The 17,873-nt window shown below is 35.8% G+C and overlaps 1 protein-coding gene across 2 annotated transcripts in view; it reads left to right on the forward strand.

Annotated features, from left to right (window-relative positions):
- The window catches only part of SMC5 (structural maintenance of chromosomes 5), a 265,998-nt gene that overhangs the window by 25,938 nt on the left and 222,187 nt on the right, over window positions 1–17,873 (forward strand). For both annotated transcript variants that reach the window (XM_085816785.1, XM_085816786.1), the window contains exon 3: window positions 2,556–2,655. In XM_085816785.1, the coding sequence (XP_085672911.1) occupies window positions 2,556–2,655 (100 nt within the window). The remainder of the gene's footprint in view (window positions 1–2,555; window positions 2,656–17,873) is intronic.

The following is a 17,873-nucleotide window of genomic DNA, read 5'->3' on the forward strand; positions in this document are numbered from 1 at the left end:
CAAGCTTTGGTGCTTTTTGGCGACAGATATTTCACACATTCGCAAAATAATTATGCCATATGTAGAAAAAGTTATGTGTGTCTATACCTTCATCCGTGCTAAAAATAGCATTCAGTATTGAAAGTTAACCTGTGTCCTTCACGTATAAGATGCAGGTAAGTTTTTTGAGACCAAATTTAGGGAAAAAAGTGTGTTTTATATGCCGTCAAATACGGTAATCTTTGCCAAATGAATGGAGATAAAAGCTTTGCAGAGAAGTACCATTCCAACAAAGCTAAACAAGTCATAATAACATAGTCTGGAAAGATCAAGGCCATGGTATATTTCCAAAACATCTGGAGGAGAAGGCTTAGGACAGATTCTAAGTAAAGGTCAGACTTGATGATCCTCAACCCAGTCCAAGTAGGGACCAGCAGAAGAAAAGAGACTGGAAAGAAGTGATGAATTTCCATTTACATACAGTATATATTTCGTCCACTGCATTTGTATTTTAGTTTTAAACATTATTATCATAATAGCAACAGGATTTTTTTTTTCATAAGAATGAAACAGTTATTTTCCTTTTATTTCTTACTGGAAGAGTTCATTTGCTGTTTGTCCAGAAGTCCTAAGATCTAAAACATATTAATACGTTTACAGAGGTACCACTGTATCTGTATTATTTATTTATTTTTATTTTTTGTTAATTCTTTCCCTACAGAAAAGCTACAGAAATAATATTTGTTTGTCTCATGTTAATTTTTACTGTATTTTGCATCATACATTTACTAGATTTACTGAGAGGTGAAGCAGAAGCTATCAGTTCTTTCCAAGCTTATGGTATTTTGCAATAAATGTCTTTTATGTTTCAATTCTCATATAATTAAACTACACATGACAGAAGTCATTTGATGGAAATGTAATCTCAATCACATAAATAATAAAGAAAGTGATAGAATAAAACTTAGAAACTAATTTGATTAAAGTCATTTTCTTTATGCAAAGTTCATATGGAGGCAGAAGCATTCAAAATTGCATCAAAATAACAAGCTAAATTGATTTTGAATGGGATTGTCAACAATAGCTACTAGAAAAAAATCAGTCTGGAGATTTTGAAAGTGTATTTCATTGCCCAAAGGCACCAATTGATGGTTGACAATGTATTGGTAGGTAGTAGCTGAGTATCACTTCAACTGTGTATACTAAGTGAAGCATAAATATCTGGTCGTAATGAAAGTTTTTCACAAGAAATGCTCTTAATAAAGTTAGGGAATAAAACATGAAAGCAGTACCTTTAGTGCAGGTGGTAATCATCACTTAAATCTGTGATTTTTCGCCAACGTATTGGTAGTTTTTCAAAGCCTTTGGCCCAGAAACTTTGTGGTGAGTCCTAAAACAGATCAGCCTTGTTTTGGATATCCTGTGCAGAATAGAAGATATGACCAGGAAGATATATAGCTGCAGGCGTGAAAAAAGGTAGAAGTCTGAAGGAGCGATGTCGGGGTTATATGGAGGGTGTGGCAAAAGATCCCATTTTAGTCCATATAGAGTCCAGCCAGTGAATGCAGACACATGTGGACTTGCATTATCTTGATGAAACATTACGTTTTTGCACAGGAACTCAGGTCGACGTTTTTTCTTGATACTAGAGTCAACATGGACTAGCATCTCTCTGTACACCTTACTGTTGGTGGTTCTACCTTTTTACAGATACTCTTTGTGGATAATTCTCACCAGATACAAAGCAGGATTTTTTTTGTCAAATTGCACTTTGCGATGCTGCTGATGGGCACACTGGCCGCAGGCCCTTTTCAGCCTCTGGTCCAGAATTTTATCCTTACATTAATATTAGAGCATATTAGTGTCGACCCGAACACGTCTGTCTTTATCTGCTTGAGTATGCCTGTTTACCTCTGTTAGACATCAGGCGTCCCTGTCCTCCGTTTATCTGCTTGAGTCAGCTCATGTGGCATTCAGCGATTGAATTTGTACTTCAAGTTTATGTGATGCATAGCACGACTAATGGATATGGCACTAGCGTTTAACTCCTTAGCAAGTTCTCGAGTGGCTGAATACTGATTTTCCACAAGTTCCCGCAGGTGGGCCTTGCCAACATCAGGAGGCTAGCCAGAGCACTCTGCTTCTTGAATGTCATAGTTCTTGTTTTTTAACTTTTGGTAGCAAACCTTTATAATGTCATATGATACGACATTAGTACCTAAAGCTGTACACATGATTTGGTAACATTTTGTAGCTGACTTTTTTGCAACTGAACTGGAAATAAATTATGTTTCTAATCTGGTAGCATGATAATTCCATTTCAGACACCTTGTATTTAAAGATAATAATATTAGTTTGCAAATTTCACAACACCGTGTTCTAAAGCAAATGTCTCTTTCAAATGCCAAAAATTGTTTGACAAAATATGATTAAACATGCCAATGCGAACTGTGTGTGCAGTCAATTTTTGCGGTGGCGGGAAATTTTTGCTAAACCCGATATTTTTAAAAATCTTAAAATATGATTGCACAGTGTAATTATTTGTTTTGTGAATGCACTTTTTTTTTTTTAACAAGGGATAATCCGAATGGTCCTGATCAGGTAATCACCACTACAATAACTCAAGATAACAAATGTGTGTATGAGATAAATAATTCACCAGCCCAGTATAATGAGGTAACTATGAATTTCTTTTTTTCTTCCTTTTTATTATTGAATGAAAATTTTAAATTACTTTAGTGTTTTTCGTATTAGTATTTTATATGTAATGGATTTTTATTTTCATTTATTTATTGTTCAGTTAATGAAATTACTTGGATTTACTAACTATTGCAATTGTACTGTGAAGTGTTCCAAAGAGTGTAGAAAAATAAATGTGTAAAACGATAGTAATGTGTTCCAGCTGCAGGATAAGCATTTATTCACGTGATGAAAATGTAAAGCAGCAGATTAGAAGCCAGTGGCGGCTCGTAGCTAAAATTAGTGGGGGTGCTGTTCTAAAAAAATTTAACCTTTGTTTTAAAATTACGTAAAAGGAAACAAACATGTATAAAAAGAAAATTTATTATGAAAGCTTACGAGAAAAAAATCAAACATTTCTTAATTACTTTAACCTAAACTGTTACAGTTCAATCTATATCTATTTATTTAAAAATGAAATCCATTCTTTAATTTGCGCGAAGAGATCAATAATTTTCTCCTTGATCTCTGGATGACAACCAAGGAAATTTTTTTTTATTGAAAGCAATGCAAGTGCATTTAGTCTTTCCGAATTCTTAGTGTTTCTTAGAAAAGTTTTCATTCTTGTCAATGTTGAAAAGCAGTGTTCTGCCTCTGATGTAGTCATGGGAACTCTCAAGAGAATTTTTATCAGTTTCATAATTTCACTAAGAACATCATCTAGATTATTTTCGAAGATAAATTTCAGTAGCTCAATTAATTTGCAATATTCATGAATATCAGACCTGCAATAGAATACTTTTAGTTCAGTTTCAAGCTTTTCTTTGTCAATCATTGGATATGCTTCAGTGGTCAGTACTATTTCTTCTGTAGAATGTTCATTCCTAAAACTAGCGAAGCATTTCTTGTTAGACAATTTAGCATCTGCTAAGTATTTAGTGGAGAAAAATATCTGTGCATTATACCAATACATAATATAAAATCACATATTTCCTTAGCTTCTGCCATCAGTGTCTTTGAAAAATTATCACAGTGCTTTGAGTTTCTTAATTCTAAAATAGCAGTTTTGAAATTTAACTTTAAACACACTAATTTCTCTGGATTGCATTTAGTTGTATATTATTTCAACATGAGGCATAATCTGATAAAAAAGCTCTAACCAAAATTAGAAATTATCATCATTTAGATATTTTAAAATTCCTGTCGCTTTTGTAATTGTTTGATTTGCATTTGATGTTGATTGAATTTCACCAAGGCAATTTTTTAGAGGTTGCAAAATTTTATGAACTCTGTCTATGGTCCGTATGATGAAGTTCCACTTTGTGGAGGAATACGACACACGCGGAGTAAAAAGAAATCACATTCCCAACAACACGCCAGAATTTCGGCACTGCAAGAGCAACAGTGCTTTCTCTCTGCCTGGCTCGGCGTGCTGCTTTCTGTGTGCGCATGCGCAGAAAACAGCCAAATACAGTCAAAAGTCGTTAATTCGGACACCCGTAATCCGTAATGATCTATAATCCGGACCTCAAAGCTAAAATCTTTCTGCGCATGCGCCGCATTGACGCATGCGCATAGGCGTTTTACTCGTGCGCGCAAGACATTTACCACTGCGCATATGCATCTGCGCAAGTGCAGAATACGTTTTCGCGTGCGCGTTTAATGTATAACGGACGGTAAAAGGTAAAATTATCTAATTATCTATTTCAGTTAATGTTGATAATTGCGTTGTTCCTTAATCTTCAAATTGGATCCGGCTTATTATTTTTTGCAGACTGTAAGAGCAATTTTCTAAAAGTAACCTTGAACTTTCGATTATGTCAAATAGAATTTCCGATGCTGGAGCTCCCAAAGGATCTAGAAAACGAAAGTATGTTTCGATGTCCATCAAACAAAAAACGAATTGCTACAAAAAATGGATAAAAGCATATCCTTTGTTTATCTAACCGTTCCGAAATCTGTTTATCAATTTCACGCTGCTCTGCGCGGGGGGGGGGGCACTTCGCGGCGCGCAATGAACTGGAAGTTGATCTGTCAACACTATCGTTATCTTCAGGGCAGATGTTTTTATTTTAGTCGGCTTATAATTCCTTACTAAATGTAGTATTTAATTTCGATGTACTCCGTCTTTGATATGATTTAAATCAAATTCCTCGTCATTATAAATATCACGAATACAAATCACATAGTTTTCTGGTTGCAATTTTCTAATTTCGGCTATGAGTAAGGTATGCTTTACGCGTCCGCGCGTTAAAAGAAATGTTTAATAAAGTAAACAAATAAACATTAGGCTTCTTTTTGGTAAATTTGGATACCCTTTAGATCATAATTGCTCATTATTTTATAAATTACGGTTTCATATTTTTAATTTTATAATTTCTGCATGCCATCTTACCAGATTTAAACTGATGATCTATAATCCGGAAAAATCGATAATCCGGAATCGCCGAAGTCCCGACGAGTCCGGATTAAAGACTTTTGACTGTACCATGTCGCTGGAACTGTGAAGCGTGCAGTTCCAAACAAAGTACCTTTTTCACAAACTGGGGGCTGACATTAAGCTTAAGGATTATGTATTGTAAAAATATAAAGAAAGAATTAAAGACTAAAGGGCACAATATATTAAATATTAAAAATTATAATAAGTGGAAATAGGAGGTGTTGCAGTTCCACAGTGCTCATTACGAGCCGCCACAGTTAGAAACATATTAAAAGATATGCAGAAAAGCTTGACTATCAGGCATTCAACTAACCGGAAAGTAAAAGTAACTAGAATGTTTAAGAATTTTAGGAAAAGTTTTTCCACCAAAAATTTTAGCAAAGAACATTCTTATAATACCATATTATGGAGCTGGTAATATTAATTAACACATATACATTGTTCCCAAATAATGTGATTTAACACTGGTAATGGATAACCATGCTTTCAACACAATCATAAGAAAATTTTAAAAAAATGATTAATGTTTGGGGCTGCAGGCCATGGTGTATTTTCAAACTTACAGGCTCCAGGTATCAAAAAAAGCCACAATAGGCAATTTAAAAACAGATAAACAGTGGCAATGTAATGCGAAAATTTATGATAAGCAGATAAAGTGTTTATATACTATATCTGCAATTGTATCTTTTTATTATTTAACTACATAAAGAATGATCTGTTTATTTAAACCTCTGCCTGAATGAATGGCGAATATCTCCAGCAACTTTCATGTTTTGTGGGATTTTATAGTATAATTGAAGTATATCATCTTTCATGGCTGAAATTTTTTTCTCCCCAAAATTTTATTTAATTTTAAATGTAGGCTTTTGATATTCAAGTTGGTAACAGATAAGATGGCTGTTTCTATGATTTTAGATTGGAAATTTTCCCCATTGGTTTGGCTTTTCTAACATGAATTCCGTTTTGTATATGCTAAACTGTCCATAATTTTCACGAATCTGGAATTTGCTATTTTCCCCGGGGGAATGTTTGTACAGTCTTTAAAAGTCCTAAATTTTTTGTAAAATGATTGTTGGTTTTTGAAAGTCCTTAATTTTAGCAAAAATTTTCAAATGATTGTTAGTTTTGTTCAGTTGACATTTCCATCCATTTTTCTGTGACTTTCATTCTTAATGTGAATTAACATTTCAGCTGAATATATAGTTCAGTTCGCAGGGCTCATAACACAGCCATATCAAATTGGTATTGTAAACAATGAGGAACAAATAGCACCCTAGAATGAAAGTTTTAGGGTATTTCATTGGTTGTTCACCCAGCCTTTCAAGATATATATGATTGAAAAACATTTGCTTGTACTGATTGCAAAAAGCTGTTTTTAACAATTTCATTGTTGTATGTTGGAAAATGAATTTGTTGTTTAAGTTTTGTACACTAGCATATTATTTCATTGCGTTGTTGTGAGCCATTCTCAACACCAAAATTGCTAAAGAAGTAAGATTCGCAACTTTTTCCTTATTCTGGATGCATGCAGATTTTTAGAATAACAAAATTTTTAATTGAATCTGAAAATTCAAGTAAGAAGAAAAGTATTGAATAAAAGCAAAAAAAAGTTTTTTTTTTTGAAATGATATTGATGAAGATATTAACAAATTAGCATATATATTAGAAGATGGTTCAGAAACTCGTAAGAATATTGATTTGTTTACTGGAATAAATGAACTTCGAAAAGTAAATAATTCAGCAAAAATATCGTGATAAATTTCAGGTAAAAATGACATAAGTATTTTTTGTATTGTTTATAGACGCTTTGCATCTTTTAATGACTAATATCTTTTAAAGAAGTATGCAATAAATTATGTATGTAATTTTTTGTTACTTTAAACTGCAAAAGTCCATTTGATTGCGATTTTGGTAGTGATGTTTTTAATGAAAGAACTTTTTAACAGTGACCATATAAATCTTCAAGATTTGGTTTATGTGATTATGGCAAAGCCTCGGGGGCTATCTGCCTAAGGGGAGGGATGTCTTCGTGGAGGACTTTCTAAGGTAAACTGGCTTGAATACACGTTGCACATGGGGGAAAAACACGGAAACGCCTGTGCTACCAGCCCATTCGGGGGAGGACCAAACTACCAGTGTTCATCAACTTTACCGCTCGGCCGCTGGTGGGCCCTATAAATCTTTAAGGTATGTGGGACTACATCAATGGCAAAAATTAAAGGAATGATTGTAAGAACTCATGTAATGCTGAATAACCTGTTTTTGAGGGAAAAAAAAATAACAATAAGGGAAATGTAATAATAATGAGGTAGGAAAAATTTGGTGTTACAACTTTTTAGAGATAAACAAAACAAAACAAAAAAGTATGGTCACTTTTGATCGAAATGTAAACATAAGTGATTTTCTATGCAGTGTATTAGATTGTCCTGGAGTTCCTGCAGTAACGAAGTTTATTCACAATGAACAATGCCTTGAAGCTTCAGGAGAATGCTAGGTGGGGCTGCCATGATGTGAATTAGGAATTCTAGTGCATTGCATGCTTGTTCTATTGAATTTAAATCTGGAGAATATGTGGGACACTCCATTTGTTGGATTCTTTCACTTTCCAGATAATTTATTCCTAGTGCAGGGCAATGAGTACAGGCATTGTTTGTTCATTAGGAGGAAATTATTATTGATCACATCCTTGAGCAACTTGGCGTAAGGATCAAGAACCTTATCTCTGCATATTTCAGCATTTATAGTTGTACTGCTTAAAATGTATAGGTTATTGTGTCCATTCAGAATGATGCTTGCCATTATCATGATTCTGCCACTATTGTACTGATGCCTTTCATGGTTATTTTCAGGATTATTGCATCTATTTTGCTCCCTTCAAATTGTAACACATCTGGAATCTCTCTCCATACAAAAGTAAGAGTCATCTGTAAACAGATCTCGTTCCAGTCTCTACTATTCAAATTATGATATGATCTCTGCACACTTGTAACCATAGCACATTTTGCAGCCTGAGTTAGTGAGAAATGGATCATAAATTTCCGTGCATACAGTCTTCTTTCATGCAGACTGTCATTCTTAGTTTGTTTGGATAGTTGAGTTCCTGTAGCTGGAGTGACCTCCTTTGCAGTCTGATGTCATTTGTGTATTTCTTTTAGAAATCATTGCTTAATAATGATTTGGGCCAGTCTGATGTGGCACATTTCGATTTTGACCAGTTTCCATCCATCACCAGTGTTTTAACCTTTTCACATGGTTTATAGCAGGCATTGGCAACCTATGGCCCACACGCCAAGTTTGGCACACTGTACAGTTCTCGGTAGCATTGTACAAATTTAAAAGGTAAGGATAAAATTACCTTGTCACTTCTCTCTACAATAACTTTAAAGTATTTCTGCAAAATTTTGCTTTATTGGCATATGGAATCTCACAGATATGCCATTTTAATATAATTGCTTCACCAGATTTTCAAGTTGCTTGATAAAAATTCATTAAACCATTCCCCTTATGACTTTACCTCTTAACTGATTAGCCGCTTGCAGGTGTTAGTGTTTTAATGCACTTCTAATTTTTAAACAAATGCAAAAGACGTAAGGCAAAAGCTAAAATTTACTGGTAAAACCTCTCTGTTAAGCAAAGAAACAATTAATGATCTGTGCTCCCCCACCTCCTGCCTCTAGCGTATTTTTCTCCTTTCCATTTTTTATTTTAATAAATATGTTTAAAAGATACACAATACATAATACGAGGGCTATCCAGAAAGTAGATTACGTTTTGGAATAAAAAAATAAACAAAGTATAGGAAACAAATTTTATTATATACAGATGAAAGCCACACTCAAATACTACTTTTCTACATAGTCACCATACAAATTAAGGCATTTATCGTAGCGATGTACGAGCTTGGAAATTCCTTCGTCGAAAAATTCGGCCGCCTGCGCCTTCAACCACTTTGTTACCTCTTCTTGCCTTCCATCTTGCACAAAACTTGTGGTAACCAAGCTTTTCGCTGATGATTTCGTGCAACGAACTTCGCGAAATTTGTGGAAAACTCAAAGAAAGTTCCGTTATTGTGAAATTTCGATTTTCACGGACTTTAGCATCGACTTTTTCGAGAAGTTCGGCGGTCACTATGCTGGGTCTCCCACTTCGATCTTCGTCGTGAACATTGGTTCGGCCATTTTGAAATCTTATGACCCACTGACGCACTCCACCTTCAGTGATAATGTTGTCCCCATACACTTCACGAAGCTGCCGATAGATTTCTATCGGTTTACAGTTTTTTGCAGTCAGAAACCTTATTACTGAGCGCACCTCGCAGCTCGCGGGATTTTCAATTAACGCAGACATTTCAAACCGTCACAGTATCTGAATGGAGCACAGCACGAACCTCTCACTAGCACGGCTAGATGCAGACTGAGCTGCGCAACGCTCTGACCCCAAGATGGCCGCGCTAGCCCCGCCTCTAGCGAACACAGACGGAAACATAATCTACTTCCTGGATGGCCCTCGTATATGTACACTGTTCAAAAAAAGGGTGTATAGTTCTATATCTTCCATCCTACTAGGCCGATTGACGATATTCAAATTGCGATACTAGGCCGATTGACGATATTCAAATTGCGATACTAGGTCGATTGACGATATTCAAATTGTGTTTTCCATGTCTCAAATGCCATCTTAGGATATATATTAGATTTTGATGCATAAGCAAAGTTTAAAGTTATAAAAACGTTTAGCAGAAATAGCAATAGAAGCTCCATAAGGTTATATACTGTGCAGACATAGAAGACAAAAGTTTTAAACTTAATTAACAATATATATATAAAATAAAATACAATAAATAAATTTGATCAACATCAGAAACTTAAAGAGTGTAACATAACCACTGTCAAAAATTACACTTAGTTAACTATTTATCAACCCCAAGGGTTTTTCCTTTAAAAGAATATTACACTATTAATGATACAGTAAATATATTACCTGATCTATGAATACTGGCATTCAATACGCGAAAAACATATCACAGAACAAAACTGTGCAATTAATTTGAATTTCACTTCACTATAAAGGTCGTTGCTTTTGGCCAAGAAGGCACCCGAAAAATTAAATTTAACCTTGAAAGCACTTGAACTGGTAAATGCCTCTGATTGTAGTTGTTCATGGGAAATCACAGCTTGGAAAAACATCACCACTAGACCTGAAAAACACTTGTATTAAAGACGCCACCTTCAGCAGTTGCTCACTGGAAACCACAACCTGAAATTTGATGTCGCTTAACTTTGGAAACAGGATGCCGCCCACGGCAGTTGACCACCGAGAACCACAACTTGAGATTCATCACCGCTGAATCACGGAACTGGATGCCACCCACGGCAGTTGCTCACATCGTCACCGCTTAGTAGAATCCAGGAAAAACCATCATGGCCCGGAACCACGGTACTTATCACTGGACGACATGCATCGCAATAACGTCTTCCAATGAGCGCTGGAACGGCACACCAGGAGCAATGAAACAGGAACAAGAAGGGATTATGACCCTAGTTCTTAGTTCTGCTGATATGCCGAAATTATCATGTGAACTTGCATGACGTAACTCGGCTCTCTGAAGTAGTGTCGTTCGACACCTGGCTATATAGGATTTCTTGACTGTCTGCTGCCGTGGTTGAAGGAGAGCTGAGAGTGAGGTAAGGGGCGTGACCATTGCCACGTGGGTGTTGAAGTTTCAACTCATTGCTCTGGAGGAGTCTTGATTTGCTGTCCTGTGTCTCGTGAGCTAATAATGTCTCCTGATTTGTGGTGAGGATATTATGCAGCATTTTTAACAAACAGTAATTTAGTCAAAAGTCTTTAATCCGGACTCGTCGGGACTTCGGCGATTCCGGATTATCGATTTTTCCGGATTATAGATCATCAGTTTAAATCTGGCAAGATGGCATGCAGAAATTATAAAATTAAAAATATGAAACCGTAATTTATAAAATAATGAGCAATTATGATCTAAAGGGTATCAAAATTTACAAAAAAAGAAGCTTAATATTTATTTGTTTACTTTATTAAACATTTCTTTCAACGCGCGCATGTGTAAAGCATACCTTACGCATAGCCGAAATTAGAAATTTGTAACCAGAAAACTCTTTGATTTGTATTCATGATATTTATAATGACGAGGAATTTGATTTAAATCATACCAAAGGTGGAGTACATCGAGATTAAATACTACATTTAGTCGAGGTTAAATACTACATTTAGTAAGGAATTATAAGCCGAATAAAATAAAAACATCTGCCCTGAAGATAACAATAGTGCTGACAGATCAACTTCCAGTTCATTGCCGCCGCGGCGTCTCCCCCCCTGCGCAGACCACATGAAATTGATAATGATGCTAAAGCAAAGTTTAAAGTTTAAAGAAATTAAACATTTAGTAGTAGTAGCAATGAAAGCTCTCTGAGATATGTTGTGCACACATTGAAGACAATAAAAGATTTTTAACTTAACCAATTTATTAACAATATAATAAAGAATAAATCACAAAAATAAATGTCAACAATATTAGAGTATTAGGAAAAATATAATATAGTCATCATTCATCAAATATTTTTTTACCTGGTCTTCAAAACACTGGCATTCTATACAAACAAAAAAATGTCCTAAACAGTGACTATGCGGCCTAAAAATAAAGCTGGCTACCCATTCAATAAGTCCATAATCAATGGTCAAGAAAAACACCTGAAAATTTAAATGTGAAAACACTTAAAACCGGCCTAACTCCGTTTGCACAAGGAGTTGTCGCCGCTCACGTATTTTTAATTCCGCCTTCATTGAAGAAACATGGATGCCGCCCACGGCAGTCACTCACAGGATAGCCTCTGGAACCGAAGAACTTTAATCTGGAACCATCATCTCGCAAACCGGAATCAAGGCATTTTTTCACCGGACTGCATGCATCCTTTTAAAGGGGCTGGAAACCGCTCACTCAACTGCCGGGAAACCAGGAACTAGAAGGGTTGAGCGAGAGCGACGCGAGATACTTATAGCAGAAGTAGGAATGACGTCATCTCACGGCAACTAATCAGCTATCGGCACGAATCGGCTTTTCAGATGACGTAACATTGTTTCGTTTTTGCATCTCAATTAGGTTGAAACAGTCCGTTCTCAATGCAAACAGTGGCAGCAAGAAAAAGAAGTAGAAGTAACTACTATATTACATTAAAAAATAAGGACTAAACTAAATAAACATTTCAAGGAGGAGAGATGATGCAGTAAAAGGTTTAAAAATAAGCTATATTTTCCAACAAATGCCCCCCACATCATCATCTCCGACCTGAAATAAAAACCGAATGCCAGCATCTTTACAAAATTCGAAACAAGAATAAATAAATATCACAGTTTCGTTCAGAAATTTTTAAGAAAATTTTTCTTTGGGAAAATCTTATCCCATTATTCAAAAAATTTTACCATAGCAAGAAAGTCCAACATGTTAGATTAACAATATAAAGACATATATAATCACACACTCACTACATTTACCCAGGGCCCTGGTCACTCATACAACATTCTACACTATACAATTTTACATTTACCTAATATCCATCATATATGACTTATAACATATTAGTTTCAAATAAACAAAACTCTTAATTTAAATACACACAAAAACAAATTTCATAGGAAAATTGTTCCACAAAATCTTATCAGGTTATGCTTAGTCAGCGGTTTTGTCATGGGATCAGCCAGATTATCTTTACTTGGGACATATTTTAAATCAAAAATTTCCCTGTTCAATAGATCACGAATGAAAAATAGTTTCACATCTATATGTTTTGTCCTCGAGTTTTCAATGGGTGATTTTGTAAAACATATAGCAGCCACGTTATCAGCAAACAATATTGGCCTGGAAACATAGTTACTTGCAATCTTAAACTGAATGCATTCATCCAAAATGTTTTTAAACCAAACTAATTCTTTTGCTGATTCAGTCATGGAGATAAATTCAGCCTCCATAGTAGATAAACTCACTCCCCTTTCTTTAAATGTACGCCAAGATACAGGTGATTCTCCCAACAAAGCTATTTGTCCACCAATAGACACCATATCATCCCTGCTTGAAGCAAAATCCGAATCTGAATATATATTGAGCTTCAGTTCCTTGCATACCAGTTTGAGTTTGTGCTGTCTGGTATTGGAAACGTACCCTAAAAGTTTAAGTAATCCTTCCCAGTGAAACTTACCAGGATTGCTTTGGAACTGAGAAAATATATTAACAGCATAAGCTATATCCGGACGAGTACGGTTGCAAAGAAACGAGAGACATCCCAAGACATTTCTATAAGGATAATTCATCATTTCAGTCGTTTCTTCTTGTGTACTGGGACTTTGAGACTTTGAGTATTTCACACCTTTAACTATTGGAAGGGAAGTAATTTGTATTTTAAAAGACTTAAATCGATCAACTATGTCTTCTATATATAATTGCTGATGAATTAAAACACTATTGTTCTCATATTCAAACTCCACACCCAGAAGCTTTCTTGTTTTACCTAAAATTTTCAAATTAAAATGTGAACTCAGGACTTTTAATATCCTTTTGGCCTGAACTTCACTTTTCCCAAACACAACTACATCATCAAGATAAACCAACAGAATGACAAAATCTTTAAAACGATAGACACAATTACACCACTCAAACTTGATGAACCCTAGGTTACATAGTGTTCTATCCAACTCGTAGTACCATAATCGGCCACTCTGATGCAAACCATACAAGGCTCTATCTAAACGACACACAAAAGTTTCTTTATCTCGCTCCACAAAACCCTGAGGTTGGGACATGTAAATTTCCTCTGATAAAGGAGCATAGAGATAGGCACTTTTCACGTCACATTGTATATTTGCCCATCCAAGGTGTGCAACTAAAAGGGAAAAAGAGCCTTATTACTGAAACGTTGACTACAGGAGAGTAGGTTTCATCATAGGTATCGTATTTAATTTGCCGATAACCCTGAGTCACTAAACGAGCTTTAAAACAAACAATGCTTCCAAATTCGTCACGTTTAATGTTGAAAATCCACCTGCAACCTAGTGGAGTCTTGTCTTTAGGAAGTGGAACAAGATGCCATACCTTATGCTTTCGCATGTTGGCCATTTCCTCTTCCATTGCCTCTATCCATTTAAGCTTTTCTGCAGATTTCATTACCTGGTTATAAGTGTTTGGAATTGAAACATCTAGTCAGCTATCTCGGGTATACGACGTTGAAGGAGTACCAGTTGGGTCGATTTCACCACTATAAGTATTGCTTCCCTTGAAATCAAACAAGGTAGGATCATACTGAATATTATGTTCAGTGCAATACCTTTCTACATCATTTGGTGATCATAGTCTTTGATTAGACCCTCTCTCAAAATAATACACATCCGTACGAGTGCCGTCTGGCCTTGGAACAGGTTTACGAAGCCAAGTTACTTGTCTCAATGTAGATTGAGTATCAGTGCCAATTGTAGAAGAAGGTACATTGGTATCGGTTCTTTCCTCTATTTCAGGAAAATAGCCAACTGGAGTGTCAGTAGATTGGAACTCTATCCTTTCTTCAGATTCCAAATCAGGAAGGGTGCCCAGTGCAGCTCCACTGCCATTTTTCTGCATTCCAATTGACTCTTTAAAAGTAGCATTTAGGGTTTCTACTACCTTTTGCTCATTTTCCAACCAAATCTTGTACCCTTTTGTTCGTACACTGTACCCAATCAATCGGCCCTTTGTTGCCTTTGGATCAAGTTTAGAATTTCTTTTAGCCTTTGGAATTCCTACATAGGCAATCGTTCCAAATGCCTTAAGATGACGTACTGATGGTTTCCGCTTAGTGTATAATTCAAATGGGGTTCTATCTTGGCCCTTATGACAAATTCTATTAAATGAATATGCAAAATACATTACTGCATCTTATCAGGGTCAATGTTCCTTCTAACCTTCTTCGGGAACATACAAGGACCTGACTCGGAACAGAGAGCTTACTAAAGCCATGTTCACTAATTGTGGTAAGTAGACAGGATACAGACGAAGGGTATACAAAACCCTTTATTTTTCTCTATATACAATAACTTCCGTACTTCGGAATACACTGACCCGCCACTTGGGGTCTAACGTAAAAGTATAAAAAATAAAACTAAACTCTAATTTAACTTTAGAATAATACACGTGGAAGATTGGCCTTATAATAACAGGAAGCGTATGTAGCACAGAGACTGTGAACACTACAATACGTTTAATTTATCAAGAGGATTAAAACCTCTGGCCTGGAAGGCAAACAGCAACTGCGTAACTTCTAAGGTAAGCGGCCTGCTTTGACTCACTGCTTCCTCTCTCTCGCTTGGCAAAAGGCCACAACTTAAATACTTGGCGTTCGCCAGACAAACTTTGCATAAAAACCTTCACGCTTATAATTCTGGCCGGAAGTAGAAAATAAGAAGTGATAGTAAAGATTTAAAATAAAATAAACGTTAGTAAAACTTAAGATCCTTACATACTTCCCGCCAGAGTTAATTAGTTTGAAGCTGAGGTCTAAAACGACCTTGTTGAAAACTTTTAGCTCTAGAATCTAACGCGAGGCCAATCTTTTACAAACATAACTTCGCTAGAAACTAGAAATTTAAAAGAAAGAAATTTGTTACAATAGCAGTTCCCAGGATACAAAAATTTTTTTTCATCTGTACTGCATCTAAACAGGAGCTTTTATTCCATTCTGGTTCCTTCCAGAGATCTGGAAGGAAAACTAGTTTAATGAAATGTTACACAATGAAATGGCAAGTAACATATACAATTATACTTCTCTTAACATTCTTATTTCATTCATGACTATTTTAATTATTTCTCCCCGTGCTCTCTGACATGTGTTGTAAAAGAACACCAAACACGAATGTGTTTCTGTCTACGTGTGCCACACTTCCTCCTACAATCAAAACACTAACGTGTTAAAATTCAACATAACGAGACCTCTTAACACACCCTACTTTCAACTCTAAACCCTGAGGTACTATTCTAAAAGTGGCTAACTCTAAAGTGTAGCGTCAGAGAGCCTAACTACATCATTCAACCTTTACCACATATTCGCCATGATTTAATCTTTACAGTCACATGAATAACAAATTTTAACATTACTTTCACTTTTACCATATCACGGTATTTCTTAACATTTAAAATAACAGTTCACATGTATATAAGAACATATCAACATGCCGTTAATTTTACACATTTGAAAACATACATTAGTAGTACATTGTTAACTTCTATTCTTTTCAAAGCAAGTGCCAATTCTTTCTACATTGAAATAATACATTTCAAAAAGTCTTTCAGACTAAAACTTCTTTCTTGCTAGAATGTTTTAAATAAAATTTATACAATAACTTTTTACAATATTTAAGTTTTTACACAACGCTATCATACATCAACTTTAGTTTTACGCACGAGTAATTTAAAAACATAATACGAAAATCGGTCACAACTCATTTCTCGCCCTTTTGGCGATAAAGGTAGACCTCGCATGAGGTAAAACTTCTTGAAATCTGCCACTTGCAGTAAGAATGAAAGATTAACTTAAGTTTGCAAAGTAACATAAAATTTTACTTATCTTTGTAATATTCGGACATCCTTTTCTGGGCCCAGTCTTTAAAGGTACTGCAGATAATAGTTTGATTTATCCTCCTTCTTGTACGGGCTCGCCCTTCAGTGCTTTCCTCTGGAAGCTTCCTTTTTTCACCAGTTCGGCCACCCTTGAATACTTTCTTTTTCTCCTCTGCTTGTGGTCTTGGCCGTTTGATGGCAGCTGGTCTTGGCGGAACCGGGAAACTTCTGTCGTGTTCCTGCTTGGACCTCGTTGTTGGCCGTTCAACTTTTCCTTGTAACTTTTCCTCCGCCGCTGATGGCCCTTCCGTAGTTCGGCTACATTTACTGCGGAGAGTCCTGTCGGATGAGTCGATCTTCCGTTTTAGAGCCGGGTTATAGTTGCCGTCATTTCTCCTGGTTCTCTTCACATACGTCGTCCTTCTCCCTTCTTCATTCTGGGGGTGTTCGTGAACTCTCTTTTCTGGACGGTGGAACGGCTTCTTTTTCTTGTTACCTTCAATTTTTCCACGGGGCAATTTTCTTTTCACTTGCTTCTGTCTCTCATTGGCTTGCCCTTGTACTTGTCGTTTTTCCACCTCTGGAGCTTGTACCTGCGGTGTCTGCCATGCCGGATCCTGCAAGAGATCTGAAAAGATTTGCATTTCATTACGATCGAAGTAGGGCTTGATTTGATCAATGTTTGCGGAACAGGTTTCACCATTTCTGGCTTTTAACACTACTACAGTGTGAGTTATTTTTTTCTATAACATATGGTCCTTCAAATCGTGGAAAAAATTTGGCAGTTTTATCTTCTGGTGCTGAAGAAAGTGAATGCTTAATTTTTAGTACTTCATCCCCTACTTTATAAGTTACTCCCCGTCGTTTCAAATCATAATAGAGCTTCTGTTTTCTTTGTGCTACTTCCGTATTCTTTTTTGCTTCTTTTATTAGTTTTTCTATATCACCCATTTTAAATTCTGGGGCTCTTTGTTGCACATAAAATAATTTATCTAACGGTGTTATAATCTTTCTGCCTAGAAATAACTCAGCAGGAGTTTTGCCCGTTGTATCATGTTTTGCGGTCCTAAGAGCGAAAGCAAATTCATTGACATAGTTATCCCAGCTTTTATGAAAATTTTTAACATAACTACGGATATTTTTCACTATATTTCTATTGACCCG

This window comes from Stegodyphus dumicola, chromosome 5 (assembly GCF_044657685.1).
Source record: "Stegodyphus dumicola isolate Sdum_Otavi_A_Nest chromosome 5, ASM4465768v1".
NCBI classification, from domain to species: Eukaryota; Metazoa; Arthropoda; class Arachnida; order Araneae; family Eresidae; genus Stegodyphus; species Stegodyphus dumicola.